Raw genomic sequence first — 15,223 nt, 5'->3', positions numbered from 1 at the left:
TACAGCGGGGGCTCAGCCAGGCAGCCGGACCCCGAGGGCCTGCTGGGTCCTAGGACTAGGGGAAGGGGTACCAGGGTGGGGTCTCAGAGAGGGGAAGCCCCCTGCTCAGGCCTTAAGGATGCACGGGAGTGGGGCTGGAGGTGTCTAGGCAGATGCATAATGGGGTCTTAGAGAAGGGGTCCTGAGCCCTGGGTGAGGGGAGGAGCCCTGGAGCTGGCCACAAAATGGACATTGTCCATATTCAGGGAAAGTGCAAGTTAATTGTAACACAAACTGTTTAAGAATTCTGGGATTTCACAGTAAATACAGAACAAAACAAAAATGTTTTCTTCTGCATAGTTGCCTTAGGGAAGAGAGAGAGGTATAGTGAAATGCTCACTGGAGTCAGCTTCTTCTGGATTTTGAATTCTGACCCTCCGGTCCCCATCTGTAAAATGGGGATCAGAGGACCTAATTACATAGATTCAACTATATGAGGCCTATGAAGTGCCTAGCATATTTATTTTGCCTGGTAGTATCAGTAAGTGGTAGTATCATTATTACTATTGTTCTTTCATTGAATGAGGACAATTGGGGACAATTGGGACAACTGAATTGGGGGTCTTGGTGACATGGAACCAGACATGGAATGTTGACTCCAGATCATGCAGCCTGGGGAGGGAAAGCCTTACCTGGATGCCATTCAGGGAGGCCACGCCCATGTAGAGGAAGACTCCGTACAGCACCGGCAGGGGGATACACTAAAATGAGAGCAGAGCTTTGGATCAGCCTCTGCCTGGGGTGGGCCCTTGGCCACCCTGTTCTGGATGACAGTGTCTCCTGACCACAGTGGCAGCTGGGAAACTGGATGTTTGGGAGAAAAGAGAGTCAGCAGAACTGGGATGCGGGCAGGGGTGAAGATGAGGGTCACTGGGGCTGTACTGCCCTTTTCTGGCTGGGGTAGCTGGCCCAGCATGCAGCTGCTCTCCTGGCCTGGCCCCTCACTGCACCGTGCGGAAGCCACGTGGTCTGGCTGAAGAAATGCCTTCTGGAAAGTGAGAAGACTCCACAGACTGCCCCCTCCTCATTCCTGCCAGCTTCTTCCTACCTCCAGCCTCAGTTGAGGGTCCCCTAAAACTGCTCAGCCTGCAGGGGCATGGGGACTTTTAATGAGCTGACCTACATCAGCAGGAAGTACCCGGGACACTTAACAGAAATCATGCATCCGGCCGGGCATGGTGGCTCACACCTGTAGTCCTAGCACTTTGGGAGGCTGAGGCAGGTGGATGACCTGAGGGCAGGAATTTGAGACCAGCCTGGCCAACATGGTGAAACCCCGTCTCTACTAAAAATACAAAAAAATTAGCCAGGTGTGGTGGCGCATGCCTGTAATCCCAGCAACTCAGGAGGCTGAGGCAGAAGAATCGCTTGAATCCGGGAGATGGAGGTTGCAGTGAGCTGAGATCGTGCCACTGAACTCCAGCCTGGGTGACAGAGACTCTGTCTCAAAAAAAAACAAACAAACCAAACAAACAAACAAAACCTCAAAAAAACAAAACCAAAAAAACAGAAATCATACCTCATACACAATCACATAAAAAAGCAGAACAAAAGTGTGTAAACTAATCAGCACTCACCACCAACTAACCACCAATAGTTTGGCGGGTATCCTTCCCTCCAAACTTGCACACAGGCAGTTTGTTTGCTTTTTCAAAAATGGGATCATAGAATTCATCCCACTCTACAAGAATGATTCCAAATCTTCACAGCCTTTCCAAGCATTCTTCCGCTGTCTCTCAGCTGTTTCTGCCCCTTACCTTCTCCCTTTCACCTGCAGCTATGGCTCCCCATGGTGAGCAGAGGCTGCTCCTCCTTGTGGTCATGTTAGAGCACTCTGGAGGGCACAGAGCACTATGCCAACACTGGAAGGGCTTTAGAGGAATTTTTGGCCCCTAAAGAAGGCTGTTCTTAGATTTGAGGTTTTTGTTTTGTTTTGTTTTGTTTTGTTTTGTTTGAGACAGAGTCTCGGTATGTTGGCCATTCTGGTCTCAAACTATTGTTCTCAAGTGATCCTCCCGCCTCGGCCTCCCAAAGTGTTAGGATTACAGACATGGGCCACCATGCCTGGCCGATTCGAAGGTGTTTTTTTTGGGGGGGGGACGGAGTCTTACTCTGTCTTGCCCAGGCTGGAGTGCAGTGGTGCAATCTTGGCTCACCGCAGCCTCCACCTCCTGGGCTCAACCAATTCTCCTGTCTCAGCCTCCTGAGTAGCTGGGACTACAGGCATGTGCCACCATACCCAGCTATTTTTGTATTTTTAGTAGACACGGGGTTTCGGGTTTCACCATGTTGGCCAGGCTGGTCTTGAACTCCTGACCTTAGGTGATCCACCTGCCTCGGCCTCCCAAAGTGCTGGGATTACAGGCTTGAGTCACCACACCCAGCCCGATTCGAGCTTTTTAATGCAAATACTTGTATGTTAAACAGTGTCAAAATTGACATACACAATGGCACCTTAGAACCCTTTCTACAAAAGTAAATAGTCCCTGGCCATTTAAAATATATTTTTCAATAAACAAAATGCTTACCCTCCTGTGTGTAGTTTGTTTCCCCCACAAGGGAAATATCCCTTAAAAAATGCCAGCCTCCTACCTACTGCTCAGGTATGCCCAGCACCAATTCTCAAGCCAGAAATATTTTCCATTGTAAATACACCAGCCAGAGTCATGATTCTTTAGCCTTTGTTTCTTACAAGGTCACCTCTGAATGAGGTTTTTTTTTTTTTTTTGAGAAGAGGTCTCACTCTGTTGCCCAGGCTGGAGTGCAGTGGCATGATCACGGCTCACTGCAGCCTCGACCTCCTGGGCTCAGGTGATCATGCCTCACATGTACCATCATGCCTGGCTAATTTTTGTATTTTTTGTAGAGATGGGGGTCTTGCTACGTTGCCCAGGCTGGTCTCAAGTGATCCTGCCACCTCAGCCTCCCAAAGTCCTGGGGTTACAGGCATAAGCCACCATGCCTGGTCATGAGCTGTTTTGAGATATTCAAAGAGGAAAAATAATATTGGCAAAAGGTTGAGGCAATTACAGGTAAACTTAATTCAAGAAAGGAAAGTCTTATGTGGGCACTGATCAAGGGAAAGGGAGACTGATGGGCGATTGGCTGGAGTGGAGAGCAGGGAAGCCTGGTGGGAACACCTTGCTTTCTGGAGTCTCTCCACAAAGAGACCCTTGTGGGGGACGCCTGCCTCCATTGTACCCCTACTTGACTTAGTCTCTTAGCTGTTGTGGTGGGACATAAGCAAGAGGAGCTTCAAGCTGTGTGGGAAAAAGTCACCCAAGTCCCAAGACTTTCTGAGCTCAGGTGATCCTCCCGCCTCAGCCTCCTGAGTAGCTGGACTACAGGGATGTACCACCATGTTTGGCCTCCTGCTGCAAGTTTTAAACTTCATGAGCCCCAAACCCTGGCAATGTGGACACACACCCCATTCAGGAAGTTCCTGATCTAAGCAGGGCTAGAACTTGGCAGAACTTTCAGAGGGAAGAGTATCCTCCAGAAAGGTGAGAGTGGCCCTGGGACGGGTGGGAGAGAGGATTGGTGATGATAAAAAACTGCACTATCACAGAAAACGGCGGTGACAGTGTGGAAACATTGCTTTGGCCTAGTAAGACTGTGCCTTTCTTTTTCTTTTCTTTCTTTTTTTTTTTTTTTTTTGAGACGGAATTTCACTCTTGTTGCCCAGGCTGGAGTGCAGTGCTGCGATCTTGGCTCACTGCAACCTCTACCTCCCGGGTTCAAGCAATTCTCCTGTCTCAGCCTCCCGAGTAGCTGTGATTACAGGCATGCGCCACCATGCCCGGTTAATTTTTGTATTTTTAGTAGAGACAGGGTTTCACCATGTTGGTCAGGCTGGTCTTGAACTCCTGACCTCAGGTGATCCGCCTGCCTCGGCCTCCCAAAGTGCTGGGATTACAGGTGTGAGCCACCGTGCCCAGCCAAGACTGTGCCTTTCTTAGGGGGCTGATAGGCCAGTGATCACTAGCCATGTGGGGACCCCCTCCCTGCCTAAGGCATCTGCTCTGCTTTCTAAGGCAACGAGGCCCTAGGTGAGAGTGCAGGACCTCACCTTTAGGATGGGAGCCAGGAAGACAGAGATTCCCGTCAGGATGAAGACGATGATGCCGGTCACTCTCTGTTCCCTGGCAGAGAAGAACACATCGTCAGGGTGTACCAGGAAATGCCTGGTGACCACTCCGGCCCTCCTGCCCCTCTGTGGGCACCTGAAGCTTGTGTCCAAGGCCATGGCCTTGAGGGCTTCTGCGTGGAGCTCTGCCTGGTTGCCTGAGGCCCAGCTGAACCATATGTGGGAAGACAGGCGGCCCCTGACTGGGGCAAGGGCATCTTGCAGGGGCATTGAGGGAGGCCGCTTAGTGTAGTGGCTCGTAGCTGGGGTGCTTGAGCAGGACTGATGTGGACTGGATCCTGGCTCTGCCACTTGCTAGTTATGCGGCATTGGGCAGGAGCCTGCCCATCTTGAGCCTCAATATATGCAGATAATAATGGCACCTATTGTTGTGAGATAAAATACTATTACTCTGCCCTTTGATTTTAAGATTTTGCTTTTGTGGGGCACAATGAATGAGGATCTGGGGAAGGGGACACCAGCAGAGCAGGTGTCAGGGGTGGGAGGCAGGTGAGCCCTGCCGTCGGGCAGAGAAGCCTCATTCGGGCAGGCTAGGTGGCCCAAGTATCCCAAGATAGTGGGAGAAGTTCTTAGGGCAGCCACGTAAGAGAACGCCAGGGTATGGTCTCGCCCTGGAGGCCCTAAGGGGCTGAAGATGTAATTCTCTGCCTACCATGGGGCATGAGGGAAGGGGCAAGTGAAGGAACAGGAGCGACAGGCAGGGCCACAGACCGGGGAGCGGGGGTGATCCCAGGACAGCCTTCTGGAGGAATGGAGACTGAGCAGGACCTGAACCCGCAGGAGGGCCATCAGGGCAGTAGGGGCCTGGAGGGTCTTGAGGAAAAGAAAAAGGGCAGGACAGCACGAAGCCTTGTGGGGACCTTGGGTGGCCGATGAAGATGAATGTCTGGCACGTGTGCATGTTTATGGATGGGGTATGTATACTGCTTGGAGCCCAGTAGGTAAAAAGCCCCACTTAGAGTTGGACTTCTGTCTCTCTCCTTCCCTCCCTCCAGGGATAGCACTCCTGTCCCTGTGGTTCTTGGGCCGTCAGAGCAGGGGCCCTTTTTGTCCAAATCCTTTTGTGGCCGGCAAAGCCAGCTTCCCCTCCCCGAGTGGGCCCCTCCCCACTGGGTGATCCCTAGGCCCTGACCCCTCCTACCTGACTCCCAGAAACTGGGGCTGCTCCCCAGGGGCACTGGTCTCTGTCTCCATCTTGAGGCTGTCGATGTGGGCAATGGAGATGACCGTGGCAGCCACGTACCAGGGGAGCCCCATAAAGGAGCACAAAGCCATGAGGATGCCCACCCAGAACAGGTCCAGATGGTAGCCGGCAGCCTTCTGCAGGAGCGGAGTTGGGGGGAGGGAGAAGTTTCTGGGGAGCCAGTTCCTCCTGGAAGCAACCATTCTGTGGAACATGGTTCAAGGCCCCCCTGCCTTCCAGAAGATACTGAAGGGGCCTGAGGTGCTCCTTGCAAGGATTGCAGAGGTGGGCGGGTCCTGCCACCCCATCTGAAAGGGTGAACTGCCTAAGGGGCATGGGTCATAGAAGAGAGGGATGTTCAAGCTTGGAGAGGCCCTGGGTTTGGGTCTCTGGGGAGAAGGGCCCAGAAGGTGGCCACAGGGTCTCTGCAGTTCCTGAGGGGCCCCAGCTGGGACAGGCCGCACCTAAAGTGGTCCAGACCTGGATGGGGGAGGGGGTGACCTGAGTCTTCTCAGGCTCACAGGCTGGGTGGGGAGTTGCAGAGACCAGGAAGGCTAAGGAAGTTCCTCTGCCTCAGTGTTCTAGGCTGAGCCCCTGTCAGGATCTGCTGATTCTCATAAGAACTCGAGGTCACTTTGGGAAAGACAGAGAGCCTGTGCCCAGTGGCCCAGCCTAGTTTGGTCCTGGTCCTCAGAAAATCACTCCAGCCCTGGTGGCCTTACCCACATCTGGAGGTCACATTTCCCCCTCCACACACCAAGTGGGAACTCCAGTCTCTGTCCTCATATTTTCCTGGCCCAAAGTACTGAAAGAAGCAACATGTCCTTCCTTCGCTCCTTCTGACTTTGTGGGAAGAAAGAGGTTATGCCTCTGCTCCTAGTACCGGCCTTACCTTCAGTTTGTTCTCCTTCCGGTTGACAATGACGGCAGTGATCTGCTGGTCCATGAAGATCAGGATGGTCACCAGCAGGGCGGGCAGGATGCTTGCTGGGTATACCCACCACGGGTTCTTCCCAAAGGGGGCCACGAACCAGCCTCGGTCAGGCCGCGTGGGCTGAGTGGGAGCAAACAGAGACGGGCCCTTTCCTCTCTCCCTTGTCCCAGGGCACTTGCCGCCTGGCCTGCTGTCCAACCTCCTCAACTTTCCCTGACTTTGGGTACTTTGCAAGTGCAATCTTTTCCCTTAAACACCTTAGGTACCTGCAACTTTAGACTAAATTCAGACATGGGAAGGAGCATGCATGCAAGACAGTGTCTGTAAAACTAAGGAGGTAATTTGCTGCAACAGCCCTGGGGTTGGTCAGGAAACATGGAGGTGAAGGTCAGAGGGCAGCCAGGAGAGAGAGCACAGTCACCCACTGCAAATAACAAACAGCAGGAATGAGGCCCAGCAGAAAAGAATAAAGAAATGGGTGGGCCCAGGACCAACTGCTTCTGCCTCTCCTGAGTCGCCTGTCTGGGAGCACTATAGAATTGTCTGTAAAATGCTGAACATCAGTTCAGTCCAGCAAGTTAAGAATGAGAAGAATATATAAAAGGACTTTGTCTCAAAAAACAAACAAACAAACAAACAACAACAACAAAAACCTTAAAGACAGGGAGGGTAAGTTCTAGAACCTGGACTCCCTACTCTGGTGAGATGGTTGGTACTCTTTTTTTTTTTTTTTTTTTTTTTTGAGACAGAGTCTTGTTCTGTCACCCAGGCTGGACTGCAGTGGCGTGATCTCAGCTCACTGCAAGCTCTGCCTCCCGGATTCATGCCATTCTCCTACCTCAGCCTCCCGAGTAGCTGGGACTACAGGCGCCCACCACCACGCCCGGCTAATTTTTTTGTATCTTTAGTAGAGATGGGGTTTCACCAAGTTACCCAAGATGGTCTCAATCTCCTCACCTCGTGATCCGCCCACCTTGGCCTCCCAACGTTCTGGGATTACAGGCGTGAGCCATTCCACCCGGCCGGTTGGTGCTCTTATGAGGGAGTAGGGCTGAGTTTAGCTATAAGCATATGTCACCAATTCTAACTAATGGGCAATTTCTAAGCAGTGGTTCTCAAACTTGAGCATACTCCAAGTCACCTGAAGGGCTTGTTAAAATGCAGATTGCTGGTCCCACCCCCCAGCTTTTCTGATTCCACAGGTGGGGCCGAGAAATTGCATTTCCAATGAGTTCCCCGTGACTTTGATGCCATGATATTGGTCTAAGGACCACACTTTAAGAATCACTGTTCTAAGGGATCAGTTTCAATGGATCCCATTTGGCCCAGCTTATAGATTGCCAGAGGTCAGGGAACTGGAGACACTCAAACAGGAATCAAGAGGCTTCTGCTGGGTTGGAGGGGGAATTCCAGTGCCTTCCTCACCTTGTGACCATAGATCAGGATTTCCTGGTGAATATGTTACCCCTCCCCATCCTACCTCAAAGGACTGGCTCCTGGGAGCCTGTGTTCAGGAAAGGTGGCACACAGAGAACTAAAATGGTCTCTTGGCCGAGAGGAGAAGAGAGTTTGATCAGCACAGAGGGGAAATAATCTGCAGCTGGTAGGCAGGCAGACTGGATGCCCAGAGCGGGGGAAAGGGGCAAACCTTGATGACACTGGGCACATGCAGCTTGGGGGTTTCCAGGCCGAAACAGGCATCGATTCCACAGAACATCAGGATGGAGAAAACAATGGAAAAGTCAGCCACCAGGGCCCGGACCTGCAGACAGGAGATGAGCAAGTAAAAGAAGTGAGTAAAGCACCCACCCAGCTCCAGGCAGCCCCTGTCCTCAGGCAGCAAAGAGGTGAACTATTACAGTCTGGGCTCTGAAGGCAGCAGAACTAGGCTCAAATCCAGGCTCTGCTCCTTGCTAACTGTGTGAGCTTGGGGAAGCGTGTCATCTCTCCAAGACTCAATTTCCTTCTCTGTAAGATGGAGATGATTGGTAGTATCTCCCTCAAAGGTGTAAGTGAACTGTGACATATTTAGAGTGCTTGGCATATGGTGGTCAATGTGGGAGCTGTTATGATCCATATGGCCATGGCAGCCACTGCTGAAGATGTGTTCTGGTATGACAGTCTGAACTGGAGCACCCAGCAGGTATGATGAGGGCAAGGGCTGAACTCTGAAGCAAACCTTAGTTCCTACAAGCCTGTGACAGGTTGTTGTACCCTACCTGGGCTGGGAGGGAGGCTCCTCAATTCCACTGGGGACCATTGGCTACTCTCAGACCTTTTGTCCACCAAGAGTCTCTTGTTCCTCTGTTTCTCAGGAGGCCCTTCCTAGGCCAGGTTCTGAACCTGACCTTCCTGTCCATTCTGAATCAATGTCCTCTGACCTCCCCTCCAAACCAACTCTATGTCCAGAAGTCTCAGGACAGATGGTCCCCCAACGTCTACCCTGTGGCCTTTTTAATATCTTTTCAAAGGCAATTTGAAGGGCAGGGGCAGGTGACAGTACATTGACTTCATTCCCTGCATCCCCCTTTTCTCTTTAAATTTGTTATTAACATATGTAATTGGTTAAAGCCTCACATAATGGAAAATACTTATGGGGAAAAGCAAAGTCTCCCACCTCCCCTTTTCTCAATCCAGCCCCACCTTACAGATCCATCCACTATGTCTGCTTGATTTTACTTGTTCCAGAGGTTCCCTCCATATCATTAACTAATATGCATATACTTTAATATTTTCATGTACTAATTTAAGGGATTATCCATTGATAAGAATTTACCTTTACTTACACTATGCCTCCTGTCCTTTCCTTATTCCTAATCTTTGATAGTTAATTTTAAGCTCCTATGGGTTTCCTTTGTACTTTCAAGTGATAATAATTAAACCTCTCCTTCCATTAGCTTTGGCTAATATCTCTCATTCTCCATCTTGCAAGGTGAGGACCACTGCCTCTATCCTCCTACCACCTCTCTCCTCCTCCCCTCTTCCTTCCTGTGACACCTCCACTTTGACCTTTCCATTGTCGAAGCTGAGAACACTCATATCTTGTTCCATAAACACATGGCTTGTGTGTTTTATCTGTAAGTCAATTCCAAAAGTTGAAAATTAGTAACAGCTTTATATTATCATGATCATATAAATATTAGTCACAGCAGAACCAAGTAGTGTGCTGGGTTTATACTTCCTTTTCTATAATATTCCTAGCATATGCATCAAAACCATATGAATGCTTATTAAGTTAAACCACATGAATTTGCCTTTTTTTGTAGGTTGAAACAGTCAAATATGGGCAACTTCACATGGTGCAACCTAATCAGAGAGTGTCAGTTGCTCTCCAAATTGGATGTGTCTGTTTACACTCCCACCTACTGCTTTCCATCTCCAACATCTGGTGTCCCAAGACCTTCATCTGTCTACCAATCTGATGAGTATAAAATGGTGTGGCCTCATTCCTCTCTGCAACCGGAAATTCCAGAAGGCAACTGAGCAATTTTTTTTCTTTTTTTTTTTTTTGAGACAGAGTTTCTCTCTGTCGCCCAGGCTGGAGTGCAGTGGCACGATCTTGGCTCACCACAAGCTCCAACTCCCAGGTTCATGCCATTCTCCTGCCTCAGCCTCCCGAGTAGCTGGGACTACAGGTGCCCACAACCACGCCCGGCTAATTTTTTGTATTTTTAGTAGACACGGGGTTTCACCGTGTTAGCCAGGATGGTCTCGATCTCCTGCCTTCGTGATCCGCCTGCCTGGGCCTCCCAAAGTGCTGGGATTACAGGCGTGAGCCACCGTGCCAGGCCCAACTGAGCAATTTTTAAGTAATGTGACGGAAAAAATGTTGGTGGCACAAGAACTTCATGCCACATGAATTACTTTTCATCCTGTAGGCAACAGATAGATCCTCTGAGATACAGTGACTGCTTGCGAATTTTTACGTAAGAGGAGATTTAGGGATGTGCTCTGGACTGCAAGTGGGCAGGAAGGAAGACAACTTGTCTTGAGGATGCACTTGTGTTGTGAGCAAACGATTTTTTTACTCAGTTTATATACTGCGAAGCTTCCTAAAGCACCTTTTATTCAGTCTTAAGAAAATTTGGGGAAAATTCAACTATTTATATCAAAGATTTTATCATTATGATTAGTAGCAGTAGCAGCTGTAATACTTAGTTAAGATGGCTTTAGGAGAATGCTAATGGAGTTTATGGTGGGAAAGAGTTGCTTAAATTCTTGCGAGTACCCCCCACCCCAAGGCACAGTTACTGCTTACGTATGCAACTGCTGTTTTAATAAGTGTTTTATTCCAGCCACAAACAGGTAGAAAATAAAATTTAAAACAGCAGTTAGGGCTGGGTGCGGTGGCTCACACCCGTAATCCCAGCACTTTGGGAGGCTGAGGTGGGGGGATCACCTGAGGTAAGGAGTTCAAGACCAGCCTGGCAACATGGTGAAACCCCGTCTCAACCAAAATTACAAAAATTAGCCGGGTGTGGTGGCAGGCGCCCGTAGTCCCAGCTATTTGGGAGGCTGAGGCAGGAGAATCACTTGAACCCGGGAGGCAGAGGTTGCAGTGAGCCGAGATCATGCCATTTCACTCCCACCTGGGTGACAGAGTGAGACTGTCTCAAAAATAATAATAACAATAAAATAATAATAACATAGCAGTTAGCATTTATGACAGTATAAAAAAAATCAAGTACCTAGGAATAAGTCTAACAAAAAATGTTCAAGACTTAAAGATCAAAATGTATAAAACATTATGGAGAGAAAGAAGACTAAAATAAATGAAGTATACTGTATTCATAAATCAGAAAAACTCAAAATTTGAAAGATGTCAATTCTTCCCAAACAGAGGCAAAGATAATCCCATCAAAATTCCAACAAGTTTTCATTTTGGTGAAATTTAAGATGATTCTAAAATTCATGTGGAAATGCAAAGGGCCAAGAAAATATTATATAAAAAGGACAAAAGGGGAGAGTTTGGAAGACAAAGATATAAAGACTTATAAGCTACAGAAATGAAGACTGTGATACTGATATATAAATAAACTAGTGAAACAGAATAAAGAACCCAGAAACAGATCCTGTCATATAGGAATATTTGATACATGGCAAAGGAAGTATTGCAAAGCAATGGAGAAAGAATAGTCTTTAAAAAATACTGGAACAATTGATTATATAAAATCACAAAGAAACACTGTCTCACAGTACACATCAGAATCAATTCTGATGGATTGTAGATCTAACATGAAAGGAAAAACAATGAAGCTTTTAGAAGGTAACATACAAGAATATCTGCTGTCCAATATTTGCCTTGAGGAAAGTTTGATATATTCAATTACAATAAAACTAAGAATTTCTGTTAATCAAAAGATACCATTAAAGATGTAAAAAGAAAAAACAGTCACAGAGTGGGAGAAGATTTTGCAACACATATAATCACAAAAACATTTCTACCCAGAATATATAAAAAACTCTTGCAAATCAGAAAGGCAGACAACCCAAAATGTGCAAGAGATTTCAACAGACACTTCCAAAAAGAAAGTCAACTGGCCATGTGGCCAATAAACACAGGAATAGCTATGTTTTCAACTTCATTAGTCATCAGGGAAATGAAAAATTTAAAAAACACAATAAGATACTAATATAGACAAAGACTAAAGATAAAAGCCTGGCAATACCAAGTGTTGTCAAGGGGACCGGCCAACAAGGGAACACAGTTCTCTCTGACTCAACTTGAAAAACCCCAGTGGGCCAGTGCTCGCATGGAGTCCACCCTGTCGGTGGACCAGAACCCTATCTGGGGGACTCAGCAGCAGTCTGACTGCAGGTCCCCTCCTAACTGCAGGGTGAGCTTACCTTGGTAGGAAAATAGCGGCTGAATTTGAACTTCTTCAGGGTCAGGGTCATGGAGTATGTCCCAAAGAAAAGGATGAAGGACATGAGCGCCAGGTCCGGGATAAACTTGCAGGAATTCCCAAGCAGGCGCCCGCCGTAGCTCAGACACTCCTTCTTGCTCAGCAGGGACCAGTCCAACGCTGTGAGGTTAAGGGGGTTGTACTTGGAGACCAAGCACAGGAGAGAATGGGTCAGCATCTTCCTGATGAGTCAGCTGAGTCCTTCCCACTGCAGTCCCCAGGCAGCCGGCATACCTTCCCACCCTCTGAGGGACCCCAGCCCTCCTGTTCATGATGGTGCCCTCAGCAACAGAGTGATGTTCCTGGGGACGGGCTGGTTCAAGGAATGACAAGCTCCCTAGGAAGATTAGGAGCTCACATGTGTTTCTTCACTGTGTTCTAGGATGCACTGCTGTGCTAGCAAGGAGGAAAAGTGCAGAGGCAGGATGCCTTTTCCCTCAGCAGGCCTGGCTCCCATCAACCAACCACAGGTCCTGTGGACGCCTCCTTCCTGGAGTGTCTCATCTTTATTCTCTCCCCTCCATCCCTTCTGTCATACCCTTTCACATATGGGGGATCACCTCCCTTGTCAGTCCCCTCTTAGGTCATTTCAGCTGTTCCCCACCTTGGTGTCTCAGATGCCTAAAATCCAAGGCATACACAACAGTGAATTTTTATATATAAATTATATATATGTTATATATTATATATAACATATATGTTAACATATGTTATATATGTTAAATATTATATAACATATATATGTTAACATGTTATATATGTTAAATATTATATAACATATAATTTATATATAAATTTATGTATATATATTAAAAAAAGTCAATCACCAAAGCAACTTAAAATGTCCCCTCCAGTGTGGCATTCGTCTGCTGCCCTCACTGGTCTGGCCCCACATCTCTTTCCCAGTTTGTCTCTTGTGGTTCCCTGTCCGAGCCCCACCCTCACCCCATCTTAGCTGGCCTAGCCCACCCACTAGCCTCTGCACAGGTTTTGTGCTTTTCCTCTCTTGCCCTTCTGTCTATGCTGTTCCTTCAGTCTGAAATGTGCTTTTCTCTGCTGAGCCAACTTTCCCCCAACCTTGAAGACCAGATCGCATTCTACTTCCTCTTTGAGGCTTTCATTGGCCTCTCCAGCAGCCTCCTTTCCTGCCTTCAAGATTGATGTACACATTTGGCCTATATTCAATGCATGGTGCATTCTGCTTATGCTGTCCTATAACTTTTCAGGTTCTTCTCCACAAATATATTAAAAACAAATTTGAGGAGAGGTTCTGCGTTGGTTTCTTAGATGTCTTTTTTAGCCTTCAGTGCACATGGCCCCTTGCATATAATAGGGATTCAGAAATAGGCACTGACTGATTCTGTTCTTTCTCTCTCAAAATTTGATAGTTGGCCAGCCTGGGCAACATAATGAGACCCTGTCTCTACAAAAAATTTAAAAATTAGCCAGGCACAGCGGCTGATGCCTGTAGTCCCAGCTACTCAGGAGGCTGAGGCAGGAAGATCACTTGAGCTCAGGAATTTGAGGCTGCAGTGATGATACGATCACACCACTACATTCCAGCCTGGGCAACAGAGCAAGACCCCATCTCAAAAAAAAAAAAAAAACCAAACCCTAATCTTTGAAAAATATTAAGTTAAGTTGCCAACTGGGGTGTGTGTAGGCAGAGCAGTCAATTGCCTAGGCAGGAATAACTTAAGAAGCAACCTTGGAGACAATAAAAGCTCACAAACATCCCCCAAGTCCTACCAGGTGCTACCTTCATCTGGAATTGAACTTCTATCATTAAGCCACTTAGGCTGGGATGCTGGCTCCTGAAGACCACTGTCATTATTGGGAAAGGCAGACCATACCTTAGGCCCCAGAGACTAAGGTGTGCAAACGACACATTGGATTCATTGAGGAAGAAACACTAATAAACTCTCTGGGGCTGGAGAGTGGCACTGCTGGAAATTGGGGGTCCTAGGCAGAAAGAGAAGGAAGAAGGCAGAAAAATGAATGGGAGGCTTTGCTTACAGCTTTGTGCGGCCCTATTTACCATCCCTCATCTCTACTTCCCCTTCCTTTGTGTGCGTGTCATATTATTATTATTATTATTATTATTATTGAGACAGGGTCTCGCTCTGTCACCCGGGCCTGAGTACAGTGGTGCGATCTCGGCTCACCACAACCTCTGCCTCCTGGGTTCAAACAATTCTTGTGCCTCAGCCTCTTGAGTAGCTGGGATTACAGGCGTGTACCACTACACCCAGCTCGTATCATATTATTAATACACATAGTGGGCCGGGCGTGGTGGCTCACGCCTGTAATCCCAGCACTTTGGGAGGCCGAGGCAGGCAGATCACTTGAGGTCAGGAGTTCGAAACCAGCCTGGCCAACATGGTGAAACCCCGTCTCTACTAAAAATACAAAAAATTAGCTGGGCGTGATGGTGCGTGCCTGTAATCCCAGATACTCAGGAGGCTGTGGCAGGAGAATTGCTTGAACCTGGGAGGTGGAGGTTGCGGTGAGCCAAGATCGCGCCACTGCACTCCAGCCTGGGCGATAGAGTGAGACCCTGTCTCAAAAAAAAAAAAAAAAAAAAAAAAAAAAAAAAAAAAACCGCACAAAAAAACATGGATTTAACAGAATGAGGCATGTTTTTAAGTGGGATGTTTACCGTATATACCTAAGAAAAAAGCGTGCATTTACAAAGCTCTGCAGGTGACCCTGACGTGTGGCTGGAGTTGACCTCTGCAAGTCTGGGAGGCCATAAGTTGGTCTCATTTCCAAAATCTTTTCTCCCTCTTCCTACAAACAAAAGTACTCAAATGTCTGACATAAGAGGAAAGGACTTACCAGAGAAGCGTTGGTGTCTGGTGCCAATGGGGCTGAAGCATTGAGCACAGTTGTATTCACTGTGGGTAAGCACATGACATGGGGCAGGGTCAGCAGCTGTGGGGCTGGGAGCTGCATTCCCAAACCCTTCCCATCTCCTTCCAGTTCCTTAGAGCCAAGGCCTGGATTCCATTTGA

The 15,223-nt window shown here is 48.0% G+C and overlaps 1 protein-coding gene across 3 annotated transcripts in view; it reads right to left on the bottom strand.

Moving 5' to 3' along the window:
* Positions 1 to 15,223, bottom strand: part of SLC4A5 (solute carrier family 4 member 5) — a 126,921-nt gene that overhangs the window by 10,925 nt on the left and 100,773 nt on the right. For all 3 annotated transcript variants that reach the window (XM_054476232.2, XM_054476233.2, XM_054476234.2), the window contains 8 exons: positions 15,048 to 15,106; positions 12,151 to 12,351; positions 7,952 to 8,065; positions 6,262 to 6,423; positions 5,328 to 5,506; positions 4,109 to 4,181; positions 672 to 740; positions 380 to 427 (listed from right to left, as the gene is read on the bottom strand). In XM_054476232.2, coding sequence (XP_054332207.1) covers positions 380 to 427; positions 672 to 740; positions 4,109 to 4,181; positions 5,328 to 5,506; positions 6,262 to 6,423; positions 7,952 to 8,065; positions 12,151 to 12,351; positions 15,048 to 15,106 — 905 coding nt within the window. The remainder of the gene's footprint in view (positions 1 to 379; positions 428 to 671; positions 741 to 4,108; positions 4,182 to 5,327; positions 5,507 to 6,261; positions 6,424 to 7,951; positions 8,066 to 12,150; positions 12,352 to 15,047; positions 15,107 to 15,223) is intronic.

This window comes from Pongo pygmaeus, chromosome 12 (genome assembly GCF_028885625.2).
Source record: "Pongo pygmaeus isolate AG05252 chromosome 12, NHGRI_mPonPyg2-v2.0_pri, whole genome shotgun sequence".
In the NCBI taxonomy this organism is placed as follows: domain Eukaryota; kingdom Metazoa; phylum Chordata; class Mammalia; order Primates; family Hominidae; genus Pongo; species Pongo pygmaeus.
Note: the sequence above shows the minus strand (reverse complement) of the source record. Positions and strands in the feature narration are given on the sequence as shown.